Source organism: Cavia porcellus, unplaced genomic scaffold (genome assembly GCF_034190915.1).
Source record: "Cavia porcellus strain 051 isolate PalLab524CR breed Dunkin Hartley unplaced genomic scaffold, mCavPor4.1 scaffold_10, whole genome shotgun sequence".
NCBI classification, from domain to species: Eukaryota; Metazoa; Chordata; class Mammalia; order Rodentia; family Caviidae; genus Cavia; species Cavia porcellus.
The window spans coordinates 81,822,627-81,849,607 of NW_026947493.1; the positions used below are offsets into that span (position 1 = coordinate 81,822,627).

At 42.4% G+C, this 26,981-nt stretch overlaps 1 protein-coding gene across 8 annotated transcripts in view; it reads right to left on the minus strand.

The window, feature by feature from the left end:
* Window positions 1–26,981, minus strand: part of Samd12 (sterile alpha motif domain containing 12) — a 381,899-nt gene that overhangs the window by 338,449 nt on the left and 16,469 nt on the right. For all 8 annotated transcript variants that reach the window (XR_010050258.1, XM_063257661.1, XM_063257658.1 and 5 more), the window contains exon 2: window positions 4,243–4,421. Coding sequence is in view for 7 of the 8 variants with exons in the window: in XM_063257661.1 (XP_063113731.1) it covers window positions 4,243–4,421 (179 nt within the window). In the remaining variant the exon portion in view is untranslated. The remainder of the gene's footprint in view (window positions 1–4,242; window positions 4,422–26,981) is intronic.

Below are 26,981 nucleotides of genomic sequence, written 5' to 3' on the forward strand. Positions count from 1 at the left end.
TGGCCAATGGTTACTATGCTAGTCAATGCCAAAACAAAGTAAGTTCACACTTTTCACTTTGGCATTCAAATCCCATACAGCTGCAGCCAACCAGGGGCTCCAAGCTCAATTTCCACGATGCAAATCCTGACTTAAGATAGCATCTCCACAGCCGCACCGTGGGCCAAGATGCTCAGGTCTCACTGCTCAGGATGCCTTCCGTTCTTCATGAAAGAATGAATGTGTATGAATCTGCACGTGTGAATTTTCCCCACTTCACACCACAGGTCAGGTTATGCTTGCGCTGGACCCTCTTCCCGTCCCCCAGAAACCACTGTGCAGGACCCCTCTTCCCGTCCCCCAGAAACCACTATGTGAACTACACCTGGCCTGCAGGAGCTATGACTAGGCCTTGGGTAGAGAAGACTAAGAATGGTATGATCAACTTGTGGGAGAATGCTGCACCTTCTCTGTTGTCGGAGACCCACACCACATCTGGGGCAGCTGTACAGGCCCCTGGAGGGTGAAGGGACAAAAGAAGTTGTGGCCTTCGGTGACATCTGAGACCCCGTGAGATAAAAATGCCACGTCTACAGTATCTCTTGCCATCCACGGATCTATACAGCCAAGCAAGCATAGTTTCTGCATCTTGAACTTCTAACCACAGCTGCTTGTACCACCGAATACTCTGTATGGCTCCCCAGGCATGCACAGGACTGAAGACGATGTTTATCTTTTGCAGAGTCACATTTTAATCATATTCATCTTTTTCAAGTAGGATAAAAGCAGCCCAATAATAAATCCTAAGATGAGCTGGGCACTCTATTGGTTTTTCTTTGGTCTGTAAGAGCAGTGGGCCACTTCTGGCAGATAACCTCCTTCAGAATTAGGATTCTAAGTTTCTGGTGCAGTAGAGAGCAGTGGTCTCTGAATTACTTCCTAAGAGATGCAAGAATGATTTCTCCTAGGATGAATATGAAGATACAGGGGTGTGGTATGTGTGCAATTTTTTTTATTGTAAAAGCAATACAAATTTCAGAGTCATTATGGTCAATTAAGCTCACTCAGGTTTTTCAGCTTTCACATTTAGACAATTCCCATTCAGGTTCTAGTACAAAAATACTAAAAAATATATTTATATTTTAAATCTCATATAAAAACCTAGCTTGATATCAAGGAAAAGAATTACTGAAGGACTAGTATTAAAGCCTGATGCTCGAATCAAAGTAGCAGAGCCCAAGAACCAAAAGAACCTGGAACCAGGTTCTCCGGGTGCATATGGGAGGCTTCACCTGCACAACCAGTTGAAAGCAAACAGCAGCAGCAAATTGAAACTCTAATGCAATTTCTGATGAGAGCTACCAAACCCTTGCGTTCAAGCGGAGACGAACAGCAAGTACCTCATCAGATGAGGGCCACAGGGCAGCAAAAAGACCACATAGCAATCTCTGCTTTGGCAAATGAGCTCAACAGCAATGATGAGAAGCCACACAAAGGAATTCTGCACCCTGAAAGGCAGGACACCAACCCAACAAACAGGAAAAGCCACAACTGAGCTAGTAAAGCGAACGGGGAAATCTAAAAAGGGCTTTAAATTAGGTATAACTGAGAGAATGCAGCTCTTTTTTTAAAATATCCAAATAAAACAGAAGTGCTTAAAGTGCAAGTTTCTCCCATAGTGTCAATTCCAATATCAACCAGTGTTTGAAGTATGAAGCCAATGTCACAGACACACAGAAGGACATTTTTACATCAATGGGGACATAAACACAGTGTGGTAACCCTGCCCCTTGGCTGCCCTCCTCGCTTAAAATACAATCCCATGCTTTTCCCCAGATAAATACATCCAGATACCCCGCACTCTAATGAAGGGAAAGCTGTCCTTCACTGCATGAATGCATGCGGCTTCCTGAGCCAGCGTCCTACGAGTGGACATGAGGGCCATTTCCAGTGTATTCCCAGTATAATCAGCATTATGGAAACCATTATTCTGCAGCCCTCTGTATATCTGATCATTTCCTTAGGACAACTTCCTAGAGTGGGATTTACTGATCCCAAATTGTACACATTTGAAAATTTTAATAACTGGTAGCAAACTTCTCCAGAAAAGCTGTACCAATTTACATGACTGAATGGTTTCAAATCATGTGCTTCTAGCCACAGATTTTATTGGTAAGTTTAAGTAGGTCAAGTTAGCAGAGATTCAATTACCTAAGCAAGAAAAAAGGTAAAACAATTCCACTACTCCTCTAAGTATGACAGAAGAGAAAGTCTAAGTGTGTTTGTGCAGGTACACAGCAAGTTCAACTGTCTGGGGTCACACACTGCAGGGTATGGGGCACTGTGGTCATCACCACAGGGTGCTCTGTCTGCCCTGGCAACACCTCTGGCATCCAGTCCTTCATGAAAATGGGCAAATACTTTCTCCAAGCTTTACTAAGGGCTCTGGATTATTCACCACTAAGCATGAGGTCAGTGTGACAACCCCCAGGATCTCCTTCCCGCTCCATTTGTCAGGGGGTTCGCTGTCGATGGTGTGGACAAACTCAGTCTGGTTTCCAAAGTGCCCTTTATTCCTGAGGAAAGACCCGTTATGTGCTGCCGCATTATCAGTGGTGGGCAGTATCAGGAAGTTAGCTAGCAAGTGTCCTACCAATCAAAACAAAGCACTGTGAAACCAAAACTCAGGGTTTTTCTATGTAATCACATTTAAAATAATCCAAAGTAATCAAATCATATCAAAATTGAGTCTAAGTTTTATATTTCCAGCTTTTTACAAATAAAAAGAAATGTTTAAAATGGAATTAAAGTCAGATTAATATCAGTAATTCATTTGTTTACTTTCCCACTCTGATTTTTAGTATTTTAAGCATCCTTTGGAAAAGATCCAACTCAGGAAAACTCTATCTTCCTAGTAAAAGCAGACCTGGGGATGTGTCTTTCCTGGCTCTTGCAAGATGCCTAGGTGGCACACAGATTGATTGAGTTTTGAAGTCACAGTGCAGTCCACCGATTTCCAACTATGCTCCCAAATGAAAAATCAGCGATCACCAATCAGTTTCCTATGAGGCATGATTTCCTCCACGAAAATGTCTGCCACAAAGGACCTGCAGTATCTTCCTTGGGAATTCCCCACACAGAGACACACACAACAAATGTCACTGCTTCTTAATTAAGCTAAAACAGGAAAGCAATAATGGTGTCAAATCAGAACCATAGATAAAGCAAGAATGATTCACATTTTAATTTGGGAGCCATTATTTGGGGAAGAAAAGAGATCAATGGTCCAACAGCAAAGTGATCTTCCCACTTAAGGCTTTTTGTTGGGTGCTTACACTTGCTTTCAGAGGATCCCACACATTTATTCACTTAGTGAACACTTGAAGCGACATTCTCTTACAGGGAAACACAAAGACAGAAACAAAAGGCCCCAGGAAGATTAACTCCCTCAGTTTCTGACAGATAAACTAAAATGCAATCCTCAACACCACACATGAGAACCTCACTGAGGAAACCTGTGGTACCAGTTCTGTCAGAGTCCTTTAAAAAACAGCTGTCCTCAGCAAACAATCACTCCCATCAGAAACCCACTTCTTCCTATGACTTTACTAAAACATATTTTCTCAGTTCGATGGTGCCTATGCTAGGCTAATAATTAAAAAGGACTAAGTAGCCTTCCATAAAACACAGCAATTTTATCTTCCAATAACTAACTGTGTATCATTGTCCCCCTATTAGGTTAGTGACAGGGACATAGTAAGCCAGTATATCAAGAGTCTCCCAAATAGGACCAATTATAGACATCATAAAGTGTCAATTATTATAATTAACAGTCCCTGTCAAGAGAAGCACCTCACCCTCAAGGTCTCATAAAATATATGCTTCTTCAAGCAAAAAATTATGTGATCTGCTCAGCCTGATGAGGCACAGAGTTATGACCCTTTTATGATTCTGTTCTGTAAAGACTATGCAACTCAGGAAGCTACGGGACCTGCCCGACCCTGTGAAGGGGAAACTCCCGGCTCCAGGTCCGTCTCTTAGCTTTATGTGCCATGGCTCAGAGGCTCATGCGACGAGCCTGGTCACAAATGAGTTTCAGTACCATCCAAAGGAAGGGCAGCCCACATTCTCATCTATTATTAATTCTCCTAAAGACGCCACACTCATTTCATCCCAAGACCCCACAGGATTAGTGAGAGCACGATGGGCTCCCCCTGGCTGCACCCCGAAGCAGACCTCTTGAGCAGCAGGTAAACCACCCACCTTGGCAGTCTCGGCCTCGCCCTGCAGTCGCCTGGGAGTTCCTTTCTGATCAGGCACCTTCTGGAAATTTTTGTTCTTAATGGATTGAGATTCCGCACCTTCGCTTTCAATCGGTAGTTGAATCCCTTCGGCATGGGCAGGGTGATCGATGCCCCGTGGACTCAGTCCGCAGTGGAGAGCTGGGAAAGAGGAACACATGGAACTCAGAAAGTGAACCCTGGAAACAAAGAGTCGGTGGCAGAAAACATCTCTGCAGGCCCACGTGGGAAGAACGAGGCCTGGGTGAATGGAGAGGGAACTCGGCAATGGGAGACAGGGTGGTGAGGGGGTCGCGGGGGAGCAGGGAGCCTCGGCCTGGGGAAAGATCTATGTGCACAGCCCGGCAGCTGCTGGGGTCAGAGTGAGACCCCTCACAAAGCAGCTCTGCCTCCACAGTCGGTTCTGCAGCCCCTGTGACTTAACTTATCCTTGCTGTTCCCTGCACCCTCTGCAAGGCCTCCAGGCTTCAAACCGCCACTCTCCCCACTCACCCAGCCACTGCCTACTGAGCACTCCATGTGTCCCTTCCCAGCAGTCCACCTGCAAACGTGCATTTACCTAGTACAGGTGCCACCTGCACAGAACTCCTCCCCCCCCATGGAACAGGCAGGAAAAAGCAGTTATTGGTGCCCCATGGACAGGACGACGAAGGAAAGCCAGAGCGGAAGACTCCAGGAAGTGGGTCCCAGTGGCTGCATAGTTTTAACTCACTTTCCCACATCTCTAACGTGAACAGCCTACGTACAATGGCTGAAGCTCAAGTCAGACACACTGCATATGCCTGTAAGTCCAGCCCTTTGGAAGGCTGAGGCAGGAAGGCTGACAGTCTGAGCCCAGCCTGCGTGAGACCCTGTCTCAAAATAAAAAATAAAGTCAAAAGAGTTGGGGATGTAGCTTAGTGCAAAGGCCCCAGTACTATCAAAAACAAATATAAAAGCTCATTTTTTGTGGGATATCTATTTGTCTAACATGTACCAACGCTTTCCTATATATGCAGTATTATCGAAGGAGACAGAGAAGGAGCAGTAACAGTTACAGTAGCCACATGTCACACCCAGACAATGCCTGTGAAGCACAAGTGATGTGTACATCTGTGCGCACACACGTGGCAGATGTATGTGTTATGAGGCTCGCCTGGGACCTCCAACCTTCTAACTCAAGCTCCCATCCTCAGCACCTTCCCTCTGGCCCCCGGTGTAAGGTCAGCTACTGTCCCTCTCAGGAGCCCAGCTCACTGGGCATCAGCTCCCCTCACACTACCCTCCCCCCATCTGCAATTCTCCTTCTGCAATTCTAAAACTTTGCCCTTTCTCAACATCTCACCCAGGCTACAGTTCCCTCTCCTTTGCCTGTTCTTAAAAAACAAAAATTATAGGAAAAATCCTTCCCAGAAACAAGGTAAGATGCTTTTTTCTGTGCATTCGCCACTTGTGCTTAATGGGAACCATCTATTCCCACGGCCTTTGACATGATCAACACACCGGTGAAATTCAAATTTTAGTTCCTGCTAAGACAGACCTCTGATGGGAATCAGTCATAAGTAAACTTTCAGCTCAACATCTCAATTTCAATGCAAATCAGATGTCTCAAACGGAAGTTGCCCCAAATTGAACTTTTGTTTTCCAATAAAAAGTATTTGCTTCAAAAGTAATTATTCAACAAATATGTCTAAAAAATATTAATAAATATGAATAATATAAAAAGGGATTATACAGACATCATCCACAAGCAGGTGATCTTATTTCTACCACAAAAACATGGGTTATGAATTCCTCATTTCCTAGTCTGCCTAAAATCAAGGACCAGTCTATTTCTTGAACTCTGGTAAGCACTTAACATGTATGAGTCCCCAAGTCCTCCCACAGGCTTTGTCAGAATCTCAAAAACCTTCACTAAACCTCTGCGAGACATAATTATATTTACTCCTTAGATAACGATAAAAACTCAAGGGATTAAGGTCCAAAAGGTCACCCTACAGAAGGTCATAAAGATCACGGATCAATTAGGATATACACGATTTCAATTACAGATGAACAAATACATAATAATAATGAAATATATTAGCTTCTACCACAAGACATCCAGTCATGGTTCAAGTTCAGAGTTCAGTGATTGCATAGCTCAACATCACAAAGGACCTTGATTTTCTTCTCCTCTCTCTATGCTGCATCCATGGCACCACCTTTATTCTAGACCCGGGTTGCCTTGCAATACCCTGTGCTAGAAGTCTTTGGTTTTCATCTTGTAGTAGACAGCACCTGATAGGCTATGGTTCTCTTTTCCCCAAGCCTCCTCCAAATTTTCTTTTTTCCTCACTGGCCAGGAGTAACTCACATTCCCATTACTAAACTAAAACTCTGGCTGTGAAGACACTTAGCCCCACACCAACTGATTTCCAGCTAAGATCAATCTCCAAACCATGCCGCTGCTGCTCAACAAGGCAGGGGGACATAGTGAACACTGGGGAACACACCGTAGTGCCCAAAGGAAAGCAAACCTAGCAACCAAGAGCTATGGAACATGAGGGTAATTACTGTTCAACTTCTCCATCTCTGAAGAACAGCCTACTTCCAATGAGTATTCAATTAAAAATATTAAAATTATGATTATCTTTTAAAAGGTACACTTCTGTAGGGAGATAGGGAATTGGCATGGGATGGATTTAGATATTAATAAAGAAAGGAAAAATGTATAGCTTTGCTCTTTCTCTGCAGTAGTGTCCCCTGCTGCTTCCTGCCTTGAAACCCTAGCCATGTCCCTGAGATGCTGGCAGCTACCATTACCTCCTCTTCTCTTCCTGTCTTTGTTACTTTTTCTTGTTGCTGGGAGAGAATACCTGTCATCCAAAATGAAGGAAGGAAAGGTTTATTTAGCTCACTGTTTGTGGAGGTTTCAATCCATACTCAGCTGGCTTCAAGGCAGGATGACTTGGCACCAGGGCAACATTTCAAGGCAGCAGCCGGAGCAAAAGAGGCCAGAACAAACCTCTTCTTCTCCCTTCTACTGTACACAGGCCACCCCACCAAGCGCAGGTGTAGCACTCACAAAATCTCTGTGTCCTCCTCCTTGCACAGGATGAGGATATTTTACAAAGTAAGGATCCTGGTTGTCTGCTAAGTCTGTAATTAAACTTCTAAACTTCTCAGGTTGACGCAGTGCGTCAACCATAACACTTCCCATCACCTCTCACACTGTCAGACTCTCACGCTTCCTTTGCTTCTGCTCACATCAGTCAACACCACCTGTGCATTACTTTACACTTGCACCAGCAATGGCCCTACTTTCCAATGTGGAGGGAAGTAGGTTTTTGCACATGAAAAAAAATGTCTTCAAAATAGCACCTCCACACAATCCTTGAAGATAAATATATTGTTTCCCTATTACACTGTTTTAGAGAGCAAGATTTGTAAAATCCACTTGCGGTTTTAACGCACCCTTTTGAAGAACTGGATGTCAAGACCTTCAAATTAAATAGAAGGAATGGTGGACACATTCCAGGTAAAGGCCCACATCACAGCTAGAAATCTGCCAGGCACAGGACTAGCTGGGAAGACCAGGGACATGAGAACAAGGTCTAGAAGCTGACGCGGGGGCAGCGGAGATCATTAAATTGAGTAAATAACTAGTTAAAACAAGAAAGGATAGTAATGAAGACAGAGAAGAGAAAGCAAATCAAGGCACCTTTTACTTGATGAGCACAGAGATGAAGGTCACGCCTTGTAAGAACCCACTGGAAAGGTGCTTGGTTTCTAAATATTGGGGCCATGAAATTTCAGCAAAACCAAGGAAAGCATAGCCTGTCAGAAGTAGTTTTAAATAAGTAAGTCCAAATACAAAAATCTAAGTCAATGGCTGGCTTTGCAGTCTAGGAGGGACCAGCTAGACAGGATTAGAATATTTGTGTGATGGAAAAGGCTACATGTGCAGAAAGCCAAAAACCTTATTCTGCCCCCTCTTTATAGATGCCTCACATTTTGAACACAATTATTTACAGCAGAAAAAAGCTTTCTTCTGATTTAAGGCATGATGATATAGAGGCTTCTGGTTTATTCCGCAGTTCAACAAATGTTCGCTTTTTTTTTTTTTTTTTTTTTTTTTTTTTTGGTACCAGTAACCAAGCTCAGGATCTTGTGCTAACAAATGTTTCCTAAGTGCTTATCTTCCGCCATTTTCAGACCAGTGAGTGGATATTACGGCAAGAATAACAGTCAGACTTGCTCCATGGGCTTCAGCAGTAATGGGCAGAGGCAGACAGATCAGCCAAGTAGACACTCCCAATACTTTTTTTTTTTTTAAACAATACTGGGTAATGAAATCAAGGCCTTCACACTAAGCTATATTCCAAGCCCTTTTACTATGTTATATTTTTTTAAATTTGGAGACAAGGTCTCACTAACTGGCTAAACTGTCCAAGCTGGATTTGAACTTGAGATCAGCCCTCCTCAGCCTCCCAGAGTGCTAGGATTAGAGCTTGCAACACCAGTCATGGATAACTCCCAACACTTTGTGAGGATGATGCAACCTCCAGGGAGGAGAGGCGGCAGAGCCAAAGGATTCCTCCTGTGACTAGACAGCTTTCTGATGGTGACGTGTAAGCAGACACGTACAGGGTGTACTAGCTATCCAAAAAGGAGGGGACAGGACTTTCAAGAGGAGAGGCGAGGCTAGCACAAACATGTGAAAAACATACAAGACCCATTGATGGGGAAGGGATAGGAGAAAAGGGGAAGTTATGGATGTCCAAGAATGGATGAATGGATAAATGTGATAAATACATCCCGTGAAATAGTTCTCAGCCTAAACAGGATGGACAACATGGATAACATTAAAGGCATACGCTAAGTGAAATAAGCCAGACACAAAAGGACAAATCTGTATGACTCCTCTTCAACAAGGAGCCAAATTCATACACACAGAAAACAGAAGAGTGGTTACCAGGGCTGGCAGAGAGGAAATGAAGAGCTCCTGGGACTCACACATGTACTGTTTCATTTAGGACAACAAAGACATTTTGGTGATGGGTAGACGACACAATTTCGCAAAATGGCCCGAGATTGTATTCTTCAAAGTGAATGAAACAATATGTCATGTATTTTCACCACAAAAGAAAGATAAAACTCATAAGTGATATCCCATTTCCTCTTATTTTAAGTCTTTACACTGGCCCCACAAATGGAAAGAAAAATTTCAAAGATAACTTTATTAAAAGGTAGCAATTTCTTTGTCAATAATCTCACTGTGATTTTCAGCTGGACTACATTATGCTATTGTTATTGATTCCTATTACATACACAGCAAAGCGTAATAATGACAATAAAAGGAGCAGATGCTTCAGAATTCTCCTGGAAAGGAAATTTTCTCCCAAAGCCCCGAGTCTGATGGGCAGAAGCGAGCCTGACCCACCAGGGCTAGCCCCAGAGGGATCCACACTGGTGCGATTTAGGTTACAGCACCAGACTCTCAGGAAGCTCCCATCCCCATTGTCGTGGTTTATGTTGGTGGCCCCCAGGCCTCATGCCTTTGCATTATGCACTTGTGATTGGTTCATTGTCTAGTGCTTGGTCTGGGGGTGTGAGCACTACACGGGCCTAGGAGTGGAGCCAGGATATGATGTAATAGCAGGAAGAAGGTGTGTCTCGCTCTCTCTTGCTGGTTTCTGGCTTGCTGCTTGCCATGAACTGCGGCCCTGCCATGCCACCCTGCCTTGGAGCCAACTGAGTCTGGACTGGAACCTCCAAAAACTGAAGAAATAAACCTTTCCTTTCCCAGCTTTGGGCATCAGGTATTTTATCTCAGCAAACGAGTAAAAAGACACCCATTTTCTTTCCTCGCAGTGATGCCGGAAGAGCCCAGGGATGCGCTGGCACCTCAACCTTCACCCTGAAGGACAAAGGCACCTGAATCTCCATGAAGCCACTCAATTTCCCAACTCTCCCAGCCGCCAGCACACATCTTCTCGCCAGACAAGGGGCTGAGCTTTCTCAGTTCCTACATCCTCACAAAGCTTTGTTTAGCAGAGTCAGTGCTCAACTGCCTCCCAGTCCTGAGGATGAACTGGAAAAGTACTAGACTGATAGCACCTCCAAAATCTATCAGGCAGAAATTTCTGGGAGCTCCATAAAATGTGTTGTGCTTCTATGCTTTGACAGAACAGACCTTTTTCATAATATACTCTTCCCTTCCGTTATTTGCATGCATAACCCTTTGAGGAAATATTAATTTTCTTTTTTTTTCCACCAGAGCTTGAACAGATATTGCACCCAATATATCCTCCTAACTAATGTTGACAATTCACTTCTTTTTCTTATTAGAAAATCCATATGTGTCTCCATGTGTACGCACCATGAATTGCAAATACTTAATCCTGCATCGGTCTTGTCTATGGACAGAAACCTAGAATGCTTCTTTCTGTGCTTTACAAACTAACCTACTAACCAAGTAACCAACTTCCAGGAGGTATTCAATCATCGCAGTAGTAAGAGTGTAGACATGACACTCATTCATTTCTACTCATTGCCACTGTTTTCCTGTTAATTACTTGTGTCTTTATCAGAAAAGTAGAGACACGGTTCTTCCGATCTCACTGTACAATTAATAAAAAATACATTAAAACCGCAGAACCATAATGCTGTCCCAAAACTACTGATTTACTTGACTGTCAACTTTCAGAGCAGAGACTGTCTTAATTATTTGAGTATCTACAGAGCCTGAACAGCTGTACACATTCAGCACCCCATAAATGTTGCTCAACAAATCATTTCAGAAACAAATATATTCTAATTCCCATCATTAATTACTACAACTATGATAATGTTTGTTATGGTTTGTGTCTAGGTGGCCCCAAGCCTCATCCAGTCATGGATGCAGCTGAATCTAGCATTTGTGATTGGTGCATTGTCTAGCACTGGGACTGGCAGTTTGAGCACTGCACCTGCTCAGGGGAGGAGCTGGCATACAATATAAGAGAGGGAAGGAGGCGTCTCTCCTGTTTTGCTCTTGCACTCTTATTCTTGCAGATGCCTTGAACAGCTGCCCCTCAGCCACAGCACCCTGTCTTGGAGCCTGCCGAGTATGGACTAAAACCTCCAAAACCTGTACACTAAACAAACCCTTTCTTGCTTCACTTTGGGCATCAGGTACTTTGTCTCAACAAGAGAAAAATAATCAAGACATACTTCTTACAATTTCTTATATGTCTTACTTCAAGTTGGTGATAAAGTTCTGGGACTCATGGCTCTTCTTTCCACTCCCTCATATAAAGAGATACAGAGCAGACATTCTTCAATTATCTGATTAATCAATAGAAATAGTTCATTCATTATCTCCTGGACTCAAATTCACCGGAAGCTACTCTCAAGAAGTAATCTGAGTAATCTTTGTAGCAGAGGCTTCTGATTGCAATATTTTCCCAACACTCTCCTCTGTCACCTCTTACAAAAGGTGCGAAGCTATATACTTAATTTCCCAGCCTCCCTTGCAGCTACAAGTGTCTCTACAGAGATTCTTTTTTAGTACCCATAAGTAGAAGTCTGATGGGAGACTAACAAGTGAGGACTAACAAGTATATGGACTAACAAGTGAGGACAGATATTGATGCCACCTCGTTCCCTTCTCTGCCCAAAATATAGATATGACATATAGATCAGCTACAAATATTCTGTCACCACAGGGCTGCAAACTTTGGAGGAGGTCAAAAGATACATAGCCACATTGGTCCTGCCATCAATGGGCTCCTCAATCCTTAACCTTATTCAATTGCCCACCTTCAGTCTTGATATCATCAGAGAAAAGTAATAATCGCCTGCTTATAAAGTTATTTCTATAACTTTCAAGTGAACCATTGAACAATGACACAAGATTCCAATTTAGCCAGTCATATATGATTGCTAAAAGGGCGGGGGGCTTATATCCTGGGAAAATATTCTGGTCCAGGTTTCATAACTCCCATTATGACTTAGAAATTAGATTATCTTAGCAAAGAAAAAGTACATTAAGAATACATATTGACCAAGGTATATGTTATCAGTCAATCAAGATAATCTGGTGAAGACCTAATGGCAAAGCTCTTTTACTCAGCTAGGTGCCTTCTGGTGCTCAGGAAAGTGCCTACATTACTCATGTAAACTTTTGCATGAATGACTTGAAATACAGTCACAGCTATCAGATCACTGATATTTCAACATGAAAACGTACGAAGTGTAGAAGCAATGACTGTCTCCAGGACACAAGCTTGGGGCTAGCTAACAGAGGAGAGCACTACATCTCCCTGGGCAAAGGAATCTTTCCTGCCAACTTCTGTCATGATGGGGTCAGTGAAGGATGGATGATTGGCCAAATCCAGCCTCTACCCTTTCCACATGGCTGTGACCCAAGCGCAGTTATCACATTTTAAAATGACTGCAGAAAATAAAAAGGAGGGACAGGACAAGACAACTATACAAAATTCAGATTTCTGTCTCTGAATAAAGGTCATGTGTGTATATGTGTGTGTGCAGACTCAGGAAGGGACCCAGGGCCTCAGCACTGATCGGCATCTCCTTCTCCTTTTATTTTATTTTGAGACAAGGTCTCACTAAATTACCCGGGCGGTACTAGAACCTGAGATCCTCCTGCCTTACCCTCGCTGGGTGCTGGAATTATAGGCACATGCCACTACACCCAGCTTATAAAGTTTTATTGGAACACAGATGTGCTTATTTATTTGTATTTTGCTTGCCTATACTTTTGTGCTACAATAACAGATATAAGTAGTTGTGACAGAGACTACATGAACTTCAAAGACTGAAGCATTTACCAGCTGGCTCTTAACAGAAAACACTGGTTGACCCTTGCTCTAGAGAAAAGTACAATCACTTCCTGGAGGACACAAGTATCTGAGCATCCTAGGCACCTCCACCCTAATGACAGCAAGACAAACTCATGGGTCTCCACAGAACCCGCCTGATGTGCTCCACACACTCCTCCCACTTCCAGGCAAGTGCAATGACCTCAACAGTGTTTATCACTGGGCTCAGACTATGAGGCACTAGCATATGATTTCCAAGCCTCTCCTTCATCTGCTATATGTGCTTTTCCATATATGTGCTGAAGCTCAAGTCTGTAAACATGGGCAGAAGTCTCTTCCTCTCAAAAACAACAGAGTTAGAATACAGATTCCCACAGGAAGGAAAGTAACCAGTAACACGTGGCTTCCCTGCGCCAAGGCTGGAGGGAAGGAGCTCGTTCTGTCACTGAAATGATAGGGGAAGAAATGACAAGGAAGGCCAAGGACGAAACCCACAGCACACACCCGTTGTCCTCAGAAGTCTGGTGGCCCTGATGACAATGGTGTGGCCACTGGAGCTGGGCCCAGCAGACTGTCTTTCCCCGCCAGATGTTCTGACCACAGACAGCTGTATCAGGACATTGTGTCCTGAGGCACATGACATATACGCACTCTGATCTGGTCATCTATGGAGACAATTTAATCTTTGTAAAGTAGTTTACTATGAGAGAATCTGTTCCCCCAAAGAATACTTCAGTGGAATCATCACATTGAACATGCACGTGTCCTACCCATGGTGCCTGGACTACACCATCCAACCAGATCACAGAAGGTGCTTAACTCACATATTTCAGCATCAGCAGAAGGAGAAAAACCTTCCTATAAATCTCTGAGGAGCACACACAACCATTCTGCTCACTGACGAAGAGAAGACAAAGGCAGATAGACATAGAGGGATGAGATTCAGAAATCAGATTGCGGTCAGTGCTGTATGCTGACTTTTAAAACATTTTAAGCCATGATACCAGAAGAAACACATTTCATCTTGTGAATCAGTGTACAAACACACCTGCATATTCAGACAGCCAATAAACTAGTTATTTTACAAATAAGACTTCCCTTTACTACATCTGACCTACCCTGATCTCTTCTCATGCAATCCCACTAAGTAAAAATATAAATAATGGCAGAATAGACAGGGCAGGTGTAAGAAGACTGAACAGCAGAGAGAATCCAGTCCACCACAAGGCCTTGGGACCAGAAGAATGATACCCATGTGAGTTCTTTGGACCGTCTTTTTGTTCCACATACTCCAGATTCGGAGTTGAAGAAGCCCATGACCTAGAAAAGTCAACACAGGCAAAAAGCAAGACACCACAAAACCCTGCTCTCCCTAGCCAAAGGCTCAGGTAAGGGTCAGCCTAGAAAGATGTAATGTTACCAACAGTAACTGCTTTACTCAGCTATTACAGGAAAAATGTGACCCGCTCATCCACACTCACAAAGGCGGGGTAGAGTAATTCCACACTCAGGAAGCTGTAACAAGGTACTGAGAAAGAAGGCAGTGTCATTGGAGGCCACACAAAGAGCTCAGACTTCCACACCCGTCCAGTGGCAACCAGGCCACCTGATCTTCACATCAACTGAGAACATGGCAGTGTCTGACTCTGCCTCTCTCCCCTATCAGACAGATGCCAGGAGCCCTCTTCCGGGGGTGCGGAGGATCAGGTTTCTCAGCATCACTCAGCCACAAGGAAGAAGACCTACTTCTCCTGCCCAGCTGAGGTCAGGTCAGGAACCTGGGCTGTTTATCTGTACCTAGTAGCTGTAAGTGGCATCCCCTCTTTTCCCTGCCTAGAGTGATGTTGAAGAAACCCAGCCAAATAGAAGATTTAAATAAAATATAATCTCATATTATAAAGTGAAACATCAAGTTTCAATTAAAAAAATCACTGAAACCCCAATACCAGAAAAATCTCAAACTGCGTGAAAAAAGACAAAAAAGACAGTGCCAGCACTGAGATGACAGAGATGCAGAATCATCCGACAGGGATTTTAAAGCAGCCAGGCTAAAAATGCTTCAATGTACAATTATACCTGACACAAACAGAAAACTTCAGCAGAGAAACAGAAAGAGTGTGCAAAGAAATAGGTCATTGATAACAAAGATGCAAACGTTACAACTGAAAAATGTAAGCAAATAAAAGACTCAAAGGAAGGCTCAGTAACAGAACTGAGGAAAGAAAGAAGGTAATTGGGAAGGATAGCGGGCACCTTCTTGGGAATGAAACTGTTCTACACCATGCATGATACAGCACTGTATTATACAAGTATAAACGTTCTACACTGCTCTAAAATATTATATAAGTAAAATGTCATGGACACATGTAACACAGGTGCTTTTTGTTTACAAATTAACCTTAAATGTAATACAACAATTATGCTTGCAATCATTCCCTTTCCCACTCAACACACATCAATTTAAATTCAAGTTCTACCACTTTCTTGTCAGATGTTTTTTGTTTGTTTGTTTGTCGTTTTTTGGAGCCTGGTCTCGCTATGTACTTCAGGCTGGTCTTGAACTTGCTGTCTAACCCAGGCTGGCCTCCAACTCACAGCGATCCTCCTGCTTCAGCCTTCTGGGTGCTGGAATTACAGGTCATCATGCCTGGCAGTGCCGTATGTATTGAAGCACAGGCAAATTATATTACTTCCCTGTAAAATGACAATAAGAATGTTGCCCTGTTTTTCACCCTGACATTATCAGTATGTCAATATACCTGCCACCGTCATCCATCCTCTGTCTTTACTCCACCACCCTCCTCCCACAGTGGAGAAACATCTGATATTAATAATTTTAACTGCTTTAAAATAAATGAAATACCATGTACTTTTAAAGGACAAATATATGCACTTAAAAACAGCAGTTCTAAGTGAAAAAGACAAGCTAGTATGAAATTCAATTGAAAACCAAGAAAGGAAAAGAACAGTTTTTAAAACATGTAAGTGACCTTTAGGAGAACAGGGGAAAGAGTTCATAAATATAAAGGAATCTATCTGTCCTGTAACAGCTCCTACTGACAACCCACCCGGATTTCCCAGCAAACTACGGTAAAGGAGAGTAAGGCTAATCCTGCAGGAAGTCCACACAGCACAGTGTGGTACCACAGGAGGCGCACGGCAGTTCATCATTAACATACACGGAGGACTGCTCATCCCTGTGGCTAAAAGGTATTTTAAAAAGGGAAAGATTTTGAGCAGCTGCTTACAGCCACCATGAAAGTGGCTGAGGGTAAGGACAACCAGAGCCACTTCACAACACTTGACATCTGTGTTAATTATATTTAACGCAATAGACATGCCTTCCCTTAGTTGTACATCTCAGTGGCTCCCAAAGCCATGAGCACCGTATCAGATAGTATAGACCATGGAACATTTCCATCATCACAGAAAGTACAATTAGAAAGGGCAACTTTGAAGGTCATCAGTACCTTTCTCCCCAGAGTTAAAAGTCACATGAATGTTTTACAAATATTACTTTAAAAAGAGTGAATTAGAATCTGAGGTCAGAAAATCATTTTAGAAAATTAGTACTTTTCTATAACTGTTTAACAGTTTTTAATGATGTAAGGAATTACACCTACACTTTGGGGCTAAGAAAAAAACAACAGCAAAATAATTAGAGATTTTAGAAAACTGTTAGCTCTTTGAGAATGGTCAGGCTTTGTGAACATGTCTGTTGCTCTCTGATGCACTTCTCAGACATGGTTTTGTAAAAGCGAAAACTTCCCGTTTCGCTGTTTTAGACAACTGTCAGATCTTTGAATAATCTGTTCCCCAACCTGCCTGCCTGTGTGTCGCAAATCACAGTTATTTTCCTGTTACAAGCTTTTAGAGACCTGAGATTATCTCTGAGGGGGACAGAGATAAATTGGGATTCAGAGATAAATCAGCTCCAGTAAAGCTCAGCGTCTACTAAAACAGTGGCTCCCAAACACCTATCCAGAAAGAAAAGAAATATGGCGTGAAGCTTCCATTGGTCTTGGATGAAATGAGAAAGCAGGCAGTGAGTATTCTGCTCAGGAAAAAACACTGTATCATCTTTCCTTCGTTTTTGGTATTAACTATGTATCCTTACAAAGCTACAAAGAAGACAGTGAGTGTGCATAGATAGGACTTTTAATGTCCCTTATTTAAGACAAAATCTATGAAAACTAAAAGCCTGATTACTTCTGTGTGACTGACCCAAAAAGAAGCTGCCCACCAGTTATGTCACAGATAACACAGTAAAAGAGAAAGTAATGGAGAGACTAAAATACTCAGAAAGGCAACGATTACTTCCAAGCCTTGGCAATCAGGAGAGACTTCACAGGAACCCAGTATCGGTGTGTGTCTGAAGACAAGGAGACACCATGCACAGGTCAGGGGACAGTCCCTGAGCAGATAAGCTTATTTAAATAAGGTCCAGATTAGGGAAGGTCAAGGCATTAAAAAGAGCAAATCATGAGAAACCCAAAGTACAAGACAAAAATAAAGAATCACAGAGGGGCTGGCATGCTCTTCCCTGGCATGCTCTTCCCTGGCATGCACAAGGCCTTGGGCTGAAGCCCTGGCACTAAGAAAAGGGGATAAATCATGGAGATAAAACAGGAATGTAAACTGGGTGCCATTACAATGAGCAAATGGGATCTTGGGCGCCAGCACAAGAAGCGGAGAATTCTTTTTCGCTAAACAGTTATATAATCTGTGACAGGGTGGTGTGTCCGATTGATTGGCTTTGGGATAAAGTTTCCGCCTTAGAACCTGCCAATCATAGACTGAATTCTCTGAAACCATGAGCAAATTAAACCTTTGTTTCCTTTAAACTGTAGGGATCAGGCATTGTGTCCCAGCCAAGGAGAGATGATTAATACATAGTTTCAAACAAGAAGAATCTTACTTAGCTCATTTTGATTCAGTCATATGGATGAATAAACAAACACCCAATGATAATATTCACCTTCAACGTGTTGATACAGAAAGATCCTTCAAGAGGTATTTTGTCTCATTAAAAATCTCTTGCTTTAAGCTAAGGGTACAGCTATGGCAGAGCCTGTGCTTAGCACGGGTTGGATCCCAGCATCACCAAAACATAACATCCCACATTTATATTCCCTACTCTGAACTCCCAAAGTATTTACCAGCATTACTCAAGGCAGGGCATGACCACTTCTTAAAAGTCACTGCCACAAAGTTATACTTTAAATAAGCTGCATTTTGGTGAACTAACACCAGTACCTTTAAACACTGCGCCCATCAAAGAAGGTAAGTGACGAATACCAACACACATCCCAAAGCCCTCGTGGTCCCACGTAAGTCCCACAGCAAGACACTGGTGGGCACTCATCCAACAGACGTCTGACCCACAGCCACGCACACTGCTCTGAGCGATAACTAAAGAAACAAAATCACAAGCCAGCAACAGAGAGCATGACTGTGTACTTAAGAAAGGATTTATATTCCTACTTAGCTTTTCAAATCAGACAAAGCTTCTAAAATAAGGCTTCTACCCGTTTCCTCACTGGTCTGTATCTTCTTGGCTGGTATACAAAAGCAAAACAACAGAAGTCTAAAGAATCTACTTTGGAAGAGCAGCGATTCATTTTACGGTGGTGTAAATTATTTCTAAGGAGGCCTCCAGTCACTTCTCAGTATGATGGCCATTAAAACATTGTAAACACCAACTGTTACTACTTAACCATCTCCTTAAGATTAGAGAGGAGCGGGGAATCGGAACACACAGCTCAGATCACAGAGTCTATCACCCAGACACTTCGCCTGCGTGGCTGCTGCGGCTGCTGCTGTGCAAAGCCACGAGGAAGTGAGCCCTTTGGGTCCTGCTGTGCTCCGCCTTGTGTCTTCAGCCAGCCGGTGGCCTCCTTCCATAAGTCAGTTAACAGGTTTCCATTCTTCCCTATTTGATAACCTTCCCTCAATCCTCCCACTGACTCACCAACAAACCAATCTCTTCTTTTATCCTTCTTCAGGAAGACATCTTCGAAATGCATCATTGTTTAAAGTATAAAGTAAAGCCCTTTCTAAGCATCCTGCAGGGCAGCATCCATTCACCTCCCTCTGGAGCAGAGTGTGCCCTTTCACAAAGACTTTGGCCCTGGCCAGGGAGTCAGTCCACGGACGGTGGATGACATTAGAGCAGGGATGGGTACAGCCTCTTGTGCCTTTGTGACAGCCAGAACAGCACAGAGGACTGTTGGGCAACCAGGATGGGGCAAAGAACAGCTGACCAGCCAGGACCAGTCAGCTGACCACCAACTAAACAGAAGACTATAAACCCCAACTGAAGTCCTCCCTGAAATCTCTTCAGACTGCAAAACATTGTGCTCCCTGGCAGCAGCTAATGCACATACCAATAATATTTAAATTCCACACAGATTTGTTAGTGTTCCATTTTACAGCTGAACAAACTGAGACAAAGAAGTTCAATAAACTGCCAGCTCACCTGCGAACAAGGCACAGCAGCCAAGCTCAGGCCATTATGAGCCCTCCACCTGCCTGCTCCAAAGCACCTGATCTGCTATTCAGCTCCCCTCTCTCCCCCAGGTCTCCTGGACTCTGGCTCCTCCACTGTGACTGTGCCATGAATGATCCTCTAATCATGGGCCCCAGAAAAAGCTCTGGGCTTCGGTCTTCCTGGAGTCTCCCCACATTGGGCATTATATTGATCTCTGGCAACCGCCACACCCTCCCTCCCTTGGCATTTGACAATTTGCCTTTGTTGACTGACCTCTTCCTTCTCTGTTGCCTCCCAGACTCTTATTTATTCCTTTACCTCTGATTCTCTCCGCCCCGACTCCTTTCCATCCACCAGCCTGGTGGCTCACTGCTTCCGCCTCCCCTTGTTACTGTGTGCCTTCTGTTTGCCAAGGACTTTGCTGGACACTGGAGAGTCACTGGGAGAGTAAATGGGGTGCGGTCCATGCTCGTGGAAGAGGAGAACCCCACAGAGAAAACAATCCTCAAGCAGAAGACAGTTTGTTATTGTGCACACAGCATTAATGGGCCTGTGTGGTGGGATAAGGGGTCCACGAGGCAAGAACCCCACCTCGTTGGGGGCTTTGCAAAGCACGGCTGAGAACACACAGGAATCCACTGGGCAGAGTCAACCAAGTGGACGGATTGTGTATGTGAACCATGAAGCTAGAGAGACAGGACATGTTTAAAGGAAGAACAGAAAGCCTTGAGCATGTGCAAAGATCAGAGGACACAGGACTCATACTGGACAAAGACAAGGCTGGAGAGGGTGACGGGAGAGATCCACAAGAGCCTGCAGACACCCAAGAGGATTCTGCTCTTTATTTTAGGACCAGTGAGGATTTCTTAACACTCAGCTTTTAGAAGAAGTCTTCCCCTCTCATCTAGTTACTCGTTTAGGGTCTTTCTAGATCATTCCAGGCCCCAGCTAGCACCTCTGTAGAAATGTACTACAATGCAATTTTTATTTATAACCGAACACCAGTGCTGACCTCCTCACCTACAAAAACTGACAGCTCTTAGTGACCAGCCTCTGGCAACATCAAATTTAGAGACATGGATTTTGGGTGGAAACACGTGACCTTGAACATGTGACCTAGCGAACTCAGAGACTAGGTAAGAGAAAAACCTCCAAAGCAAGGGAAATAATCTACAACAGCCATGCCTAGCACAGAGCTAATCCTGAATCCTGGCCCTACAGGCAGCAGAAGTGAGTACAGCATGGAGCTACCGGAAGCTGGGGCAAGCGGCAGCGCTGCCCACTGATACTAAATTACAGCAGTGGTGGGCGCTTCCTCACCACCAACCCTTGGCGCAGTGACCAACTCCCTGCCATTCCACGGCCCACTTACACAACAGCTCCTCAGCATGAACACTCCTGGCACAGCAGCCAATCTTGTCATCGGATTCCCTGCACGGCACTTGGTTCTCTGATCCTGAATAGCACACGTGTGAAAACAAGCACCATGCCAAGGTTAGAACCCAGCACCAAGCACAGAACCTGGGCAGCACTCAGCAAATACTGTATGAACAAATAAACACACGGAAATGTGAATGCATACATGGTCTCCTATCGTTCTCTATGTTCCTCTCTACAAGGCTGTTTCAGATCCTTCTGTTTAAGAGGGACCTTTAAAGTCTGTAATGGCATGCAAGGTTTTCTATCAGTGGGTAACCTGCATTTCCCTAGTTTTCACTGTAAAGTCAAAGGATCCACACATCTGTTACCAACTGAGCTATATCCTCTCCCCAGGTATATGTTGAAACACTACCTCCCAAGTTAACTATCTCGGAGACAGGGCCTTTCAAGAGGTAACGAAGATTACATGAGGGCATGAGGATGGACCAGGGTCCAATATAATGCGTGTACTTTTCTGCTGTTGCTTTGCTTTGTAGTATTGGAGATCACACTGAGGGGCTCTCTACCACTGAGCTACATCCCCAGCTATTTTTTATTGCTTTGAGACAGAGTCTCATTCAGTTACCTCGTCTGGTCTTGAACTTGTTAACCTCTTGCCTCAGACTTCAAAGTACAGTGCCTGGTAGTTCAGGTGCAGCCACTGCGCCTGGCATGATGTCTGTCTTTATAAGAAGAGAGACACCAGGGGCAGACAAGGAAGAGGGGAGGGAGGAAGGAAAGGACGGTGAGAATGAAGAGGATGCAAGCGATTATCTGCAAGCAAGAAGAAGAGGACATGGGAGACACCAAACATACTGTGAGCTGGATCTCCAGGGAACACGGTTAGAAACTCGGATCATTCCTTTCCCAGGGTTATATCTACACCCCGGCTTCTCAGGTAAGGAAGCCTATAAATAGCTTTGTATTTAGACCTGGAATTCATATCGCATGTACCATGTCACACAAAAGCTAGGTTGCAATGACAACAGGAAGGGTCTTCAAGTGGCAGTAAAGCATGCTGATTTCCTAATTTCATGGTAGGTAAAGTACTTGGATTTCAGCCGGTGGTGCAGGGCGTTGTCCCTGAGGGGTTTTAAGTGAGCAAACTGGCGTTCCAGGATTTTAAAACATGAAGTCAGGCCCGGTGGTACACACCTATAATCTCAGCACTCGGAGAAGCTGTGGCAAGAGGAGCCAAGTTCGAGCCCAGCTTGTGCAAATTTGTGACTCCACAAGACCCTGCTTTAAAATTTAAAGAATATAGGAAGGGCCAAGCTGAGGGCTCTGGGTTCAGTGCCCAGTATCACACATGCGCACACCTGCACACACACCCACAGGAAGATATGGTTGATGCACAAAACTGGCATCAGAAAAACTAAGTTTAGGGGTCCTTGGGTTTTCCAGATGAGAAGAGACAAAGGCTAAATTAGGACAAAGGTGAGGAGGATAAGTGGTGTGGGAAAATGGGCCTGGAAAGAGGTTGTTCAGATCAAAGGTTAGCAAGCGTTTCCTACAAAGGGCCAGAGAGCAAATGTTTTAAAAGGCTTTGCAGAACACACCTTTTTCTCTAACTACTGAACTGTGCCCCTATGGCACAATAAACAAAACACTAATGAGCAGATCTATGTAACAATAAAACTATTTATAAGTTATCTGCCAACCCCTAACTCACACAGTAAGTTGACCACTATTAGTCATGAGGTAACTGCTGGCTTGAGGACCCTTCTGTTCTTGCTGGTTTCGGAGTCATAAATTCATTGAGTCACTGAGCTTCAGAAAGGGAAGGAGAGTCATTAACACTATCTCTTAACAGCCTCGTTTTATGGGCAGTGATACGAAGGGCAGGTGTTTCTGAGGTGGTCGCCGGTCAGCAGCGACAGGGTCAGAATCTCTAACATGCGTCCAACAGTGCCTGGCCACACTATTCTCCTTTTTCTTGCTAGATGAAAAGATTTTTCTCTTTTGGCCTCCACACCACCATGTCACATGCAATAATAACCACTGCACACTTGATAAGCCTTGCTAGTATCAACTGTGTGTCCCGGGACCACTGAGAGATTATTTCCTAGCTCAAGAACCTCCATGCCTTATCTCTGTGACACACTCCCCAAGCCGTTTTGTGCTTCTGACTTTTTTCAGATCTGGTATTTTTTTTTTAAATGGCTGTGAAACATACATCACACTTCTCTGCTTTAAGGATTATTCACTCTCTAATCGGAGGGGTGTTTTATCTTAAAAGCATATACAGAATTTATTCAAGCCAAGAACTAAGGCACTGCTTATTTAGCCTCACGACAAGAAAGAAAAAAAATCACAGATGTGCATTATCAGAACACAACCACAGTCGACTCCAATTGAAGATCAAAAAATTCGACTCACATGTAAGCAAAATGCCTTATGACTGTGCAAAACCAAGAACCAAAGGAAAAAAAGGCTAGAAAAAAAATATGCCAAATACTAATAGCAATGGCCTTTTAAAAGCCGAATCCATGCATAATTTTTTTCTGCTTTCCAAAGGGTCTATATCATAAGCATGTAATTATAATTATTTTTAAAGGTTAATTTAAAAGATAGGGAAATGATATAATGTATAAATTTTTTATTCTCCAACTTCTAATATCTTGCTCTAAGATATTATAAGCATAAATATTAAATTAGGTTAAAAAGAAACTTTAGGTTTACCAACCATATTTTTTGCTCTAAATACATGCTGTGAGTGTAAAACTGGATACTGTCTTCTCCATCCTAGTGAATAACTCGGCTTTAAGTATATCCTTATAGTATATGCTCGGTATCCTATTTTCTACCACAATTTCCTTTTTTCCTTATCTACTAACAATTAGATCCAACAAAGCATCACCTTGCTATCCTAACTTCAAATCTCCATGGAAAATTATCTTTAAACATAGTTGCCTCTTTCTCAACACACCCTACAGCACCCGAAAGGGATTTGGGAAGTCGGATTTCTTCTGCATCCTAGATGTTGTTCAGAAAACCTGACACTATGAACAAGATCTGCACTCAATCAATGACTTTCTGAGCATCTACTACCTACTAGATATTCTTCTAGGTGCTCAAATACACCAGCAAAAAACAAGATTTCAAGGAAATCTTGATACGAGGAAATTTTTAGTAAAAGGAATCATCTACAGAATTGAGAATCCTGTGAAATATACTAAGGTTGATAAGTTTCTTACAATTAACACAATAAAAGGCACACAGACATGAAACTTATTTGAGAGTTAATAAAAAGGGTAAATAAGAGCAGATACTCTGGAGTCAGATGCTGCAGTTCAAACACTTTATCTTTTCTGGGTAACTGACCAGCCCGATGAAAAGAACTAAATATTCTGATGTAAGAATATTTTGCTCTTTGCTCTAAATATAACCAGTTAGTTCATCTTACAATGAATACCATGATGAATAAGCCCCATTTATATCTACAGTTCTCTCTTTCTTTCTTTCCTTCCTTTTAAAGTGGGACACTCAAACAAGAGCAGAGAGCCTAACACTGGCAAATGTTTGGAGAAAACATTTAACATGAAAACATTAACCAGAGGAACAAATAGGAAGATATCTACTTTTAAAAATTTGAGAAAATTCAATTATAAAAATCAAAATATTATTATTTATACACTCAACAAAATGTGGGAAGATCCATAGTTTCATCCACAAAATGAGAGGTTAAGCTTTTTTAAAATATCAAACTTTTTAAAAATCCAATTCAAGACCTTGCATTTATCAGGCAGGTGCTATGCACCACTGAGCTACCCAAACATTTTCAAATGGACTGTTACTTAACACTATAGGAACTGGAAAACAAAATTAATACACCAGAAAATACGATTTTCATAAAGCAAAAGTGAAATATAGCAAACTTTAAATAACTTTAATGAACCAATCCAACAAATTTATCATCTCAAGAACACATGATGAAAGAAAGAATGGAAAAAATGGATAAAAGGAAATCTAATAAATAATTCAAAAAATTTTACAGAAATGAAGGGCAATTTTTCATCTTGAAAGACTACTAGACATATATACAATACAGAAAAACAGATTTGCACCAAGAGTATTCTTCTGAAATTTCTGAACACTCGTACTAGAAAGAGGATTCAATAAATGTAAGAAAAAGTGTATTTTGCAAATGATCTACAATCATGCTTTCAAATTTCTTAAAAAGATTACAAACTAGAAGACATTAAACATTTCAAAATTGTACAAGAAGATAATTTCAAATTTTAAAACAAATATAATCAAGTTTTCAATTTAGCACAAAAGCAGAATAAAAATTCTCAAATAAGCAAGTTCTCGACAGTATGTTTCTAATGTACCTTTTCTCAAAAGGTAATTAAAGGACGTGCTCCATCAAAACCAAGGTGAAAACAAAGTAAAGTAAAAACACAGGATACTAAAACAGAGAATCTAACCCAAAAAAACTTCAAGAAAGGAGCCCTAAAGATGACAAAAGGAAATCCAAATCTGACAGCTATGAAGCAAGTCTAAAGGAAAATCAGACCTGCTTGAAATAAGTCATAGTTCTTCAGGGGAAATTTCTGCAATGAAAAGCAATTGACAGAATTCCTTCTGCATGACTGCAATGGAAGGAGATTTAACAAATAAGGGAAACTTTCCATTTGAACCAACTGTAAATTCACAGACCAGTAAACAGGTAATAACAGTAAACGTATGAATCAGTTTATTAAAAGACAAAAATTTTAAAACTATATTCACATATAACTTTAAGGAAAATGACGTTTAAAATTTAAGTTTATAAAGTATTTACATTTCCTGGCATACAATAAGTATTTCATGACTAAAAATCATAATGATGGTGTCAATTCTGCATTTATACATAGGTTTTACATTCAACTGCTGTTTTTATAGGTGGATTCAGGTAATGTAACAACCTATCCAGGGTCTATCTCCACATATAAAATTGGAATAAATACAATGTTGTCGGTATTAGAATGTTTATAAGCCATAATCCTTGGCTAACTTCAGAGTCCTTTAATAAATATTGAATAATTGTCTATATTTGTATGTAGAACATTAAGATATATTTTATCACCTAAAAAATGAAACCCTAATTTAGAAATACTAAGTCAAGAGATCACTTAGGAGCTAAACACATGAGCACTGTTTCTGAGTGTTTACTTAATGGAAGATTCTAAATATACTGAGAATAAAAACAGCAAAAGAGCGTCCACAGTGTACAAGTGGTGGACCATCAGCAGAATGACTAGAGCCCAAAATGAAAATCCACTGCCCCCAGAGGAATGGATTTAAAAATCCATCTTTGTTAAAAGACTGTATTGAAAATTAGAAAAATAAAATGCATGGCAATAATCAAGTGTTGCATGTGAATAAACAACCAGCTGTAATAAAGACAGATACACATAACTGCGGAAACGTGTTACAGCTCAGTCCTGCAATTAATTTGGACACTACCCTTATATTGCAAGGACTTCCCTTCCATCCCCTACAGCTACAGCCTTCATTGTAAAAGGTGGGCTACTTCCGGTTCCTTCACCTGGACGATGACTGTCAAGTGACAGGAGAGCACAGGGAAGCAGAGACACCTTCTCAAACCTGCCCGGTCACTTGATTCCTTCTCAGAACTTCTTAGCATGGCCTGCTGTGTCACTCCTTCCCTGCACACATTCACAGGCAAAATTTTATAAATGAAGTACGTTAATGTCTTACCAGCAACCATTAAGATTTGCTAAGTAGCTTGTGCTATCCTAGGTCCAGCTAGCAATTCACATAAAGCTCCAAAGCACGCTCATCCCCCAGGCTGGTCCATGTCCAGGGACAACGCAGCGGATCCTGAAGTCATCTGAACATGGGTCTGAACGCTCACTCCATTTTCCACCTGATGCCGTTGGGGATAATACTGACTTTCTCTGAGCTTTAATTTTTTTCATATAGAAAGTGGAGATAATATTTACAACCACATCATAGGATCATGGTACTGAGAACTAAAAACCATCGCTGTGGCCCCGG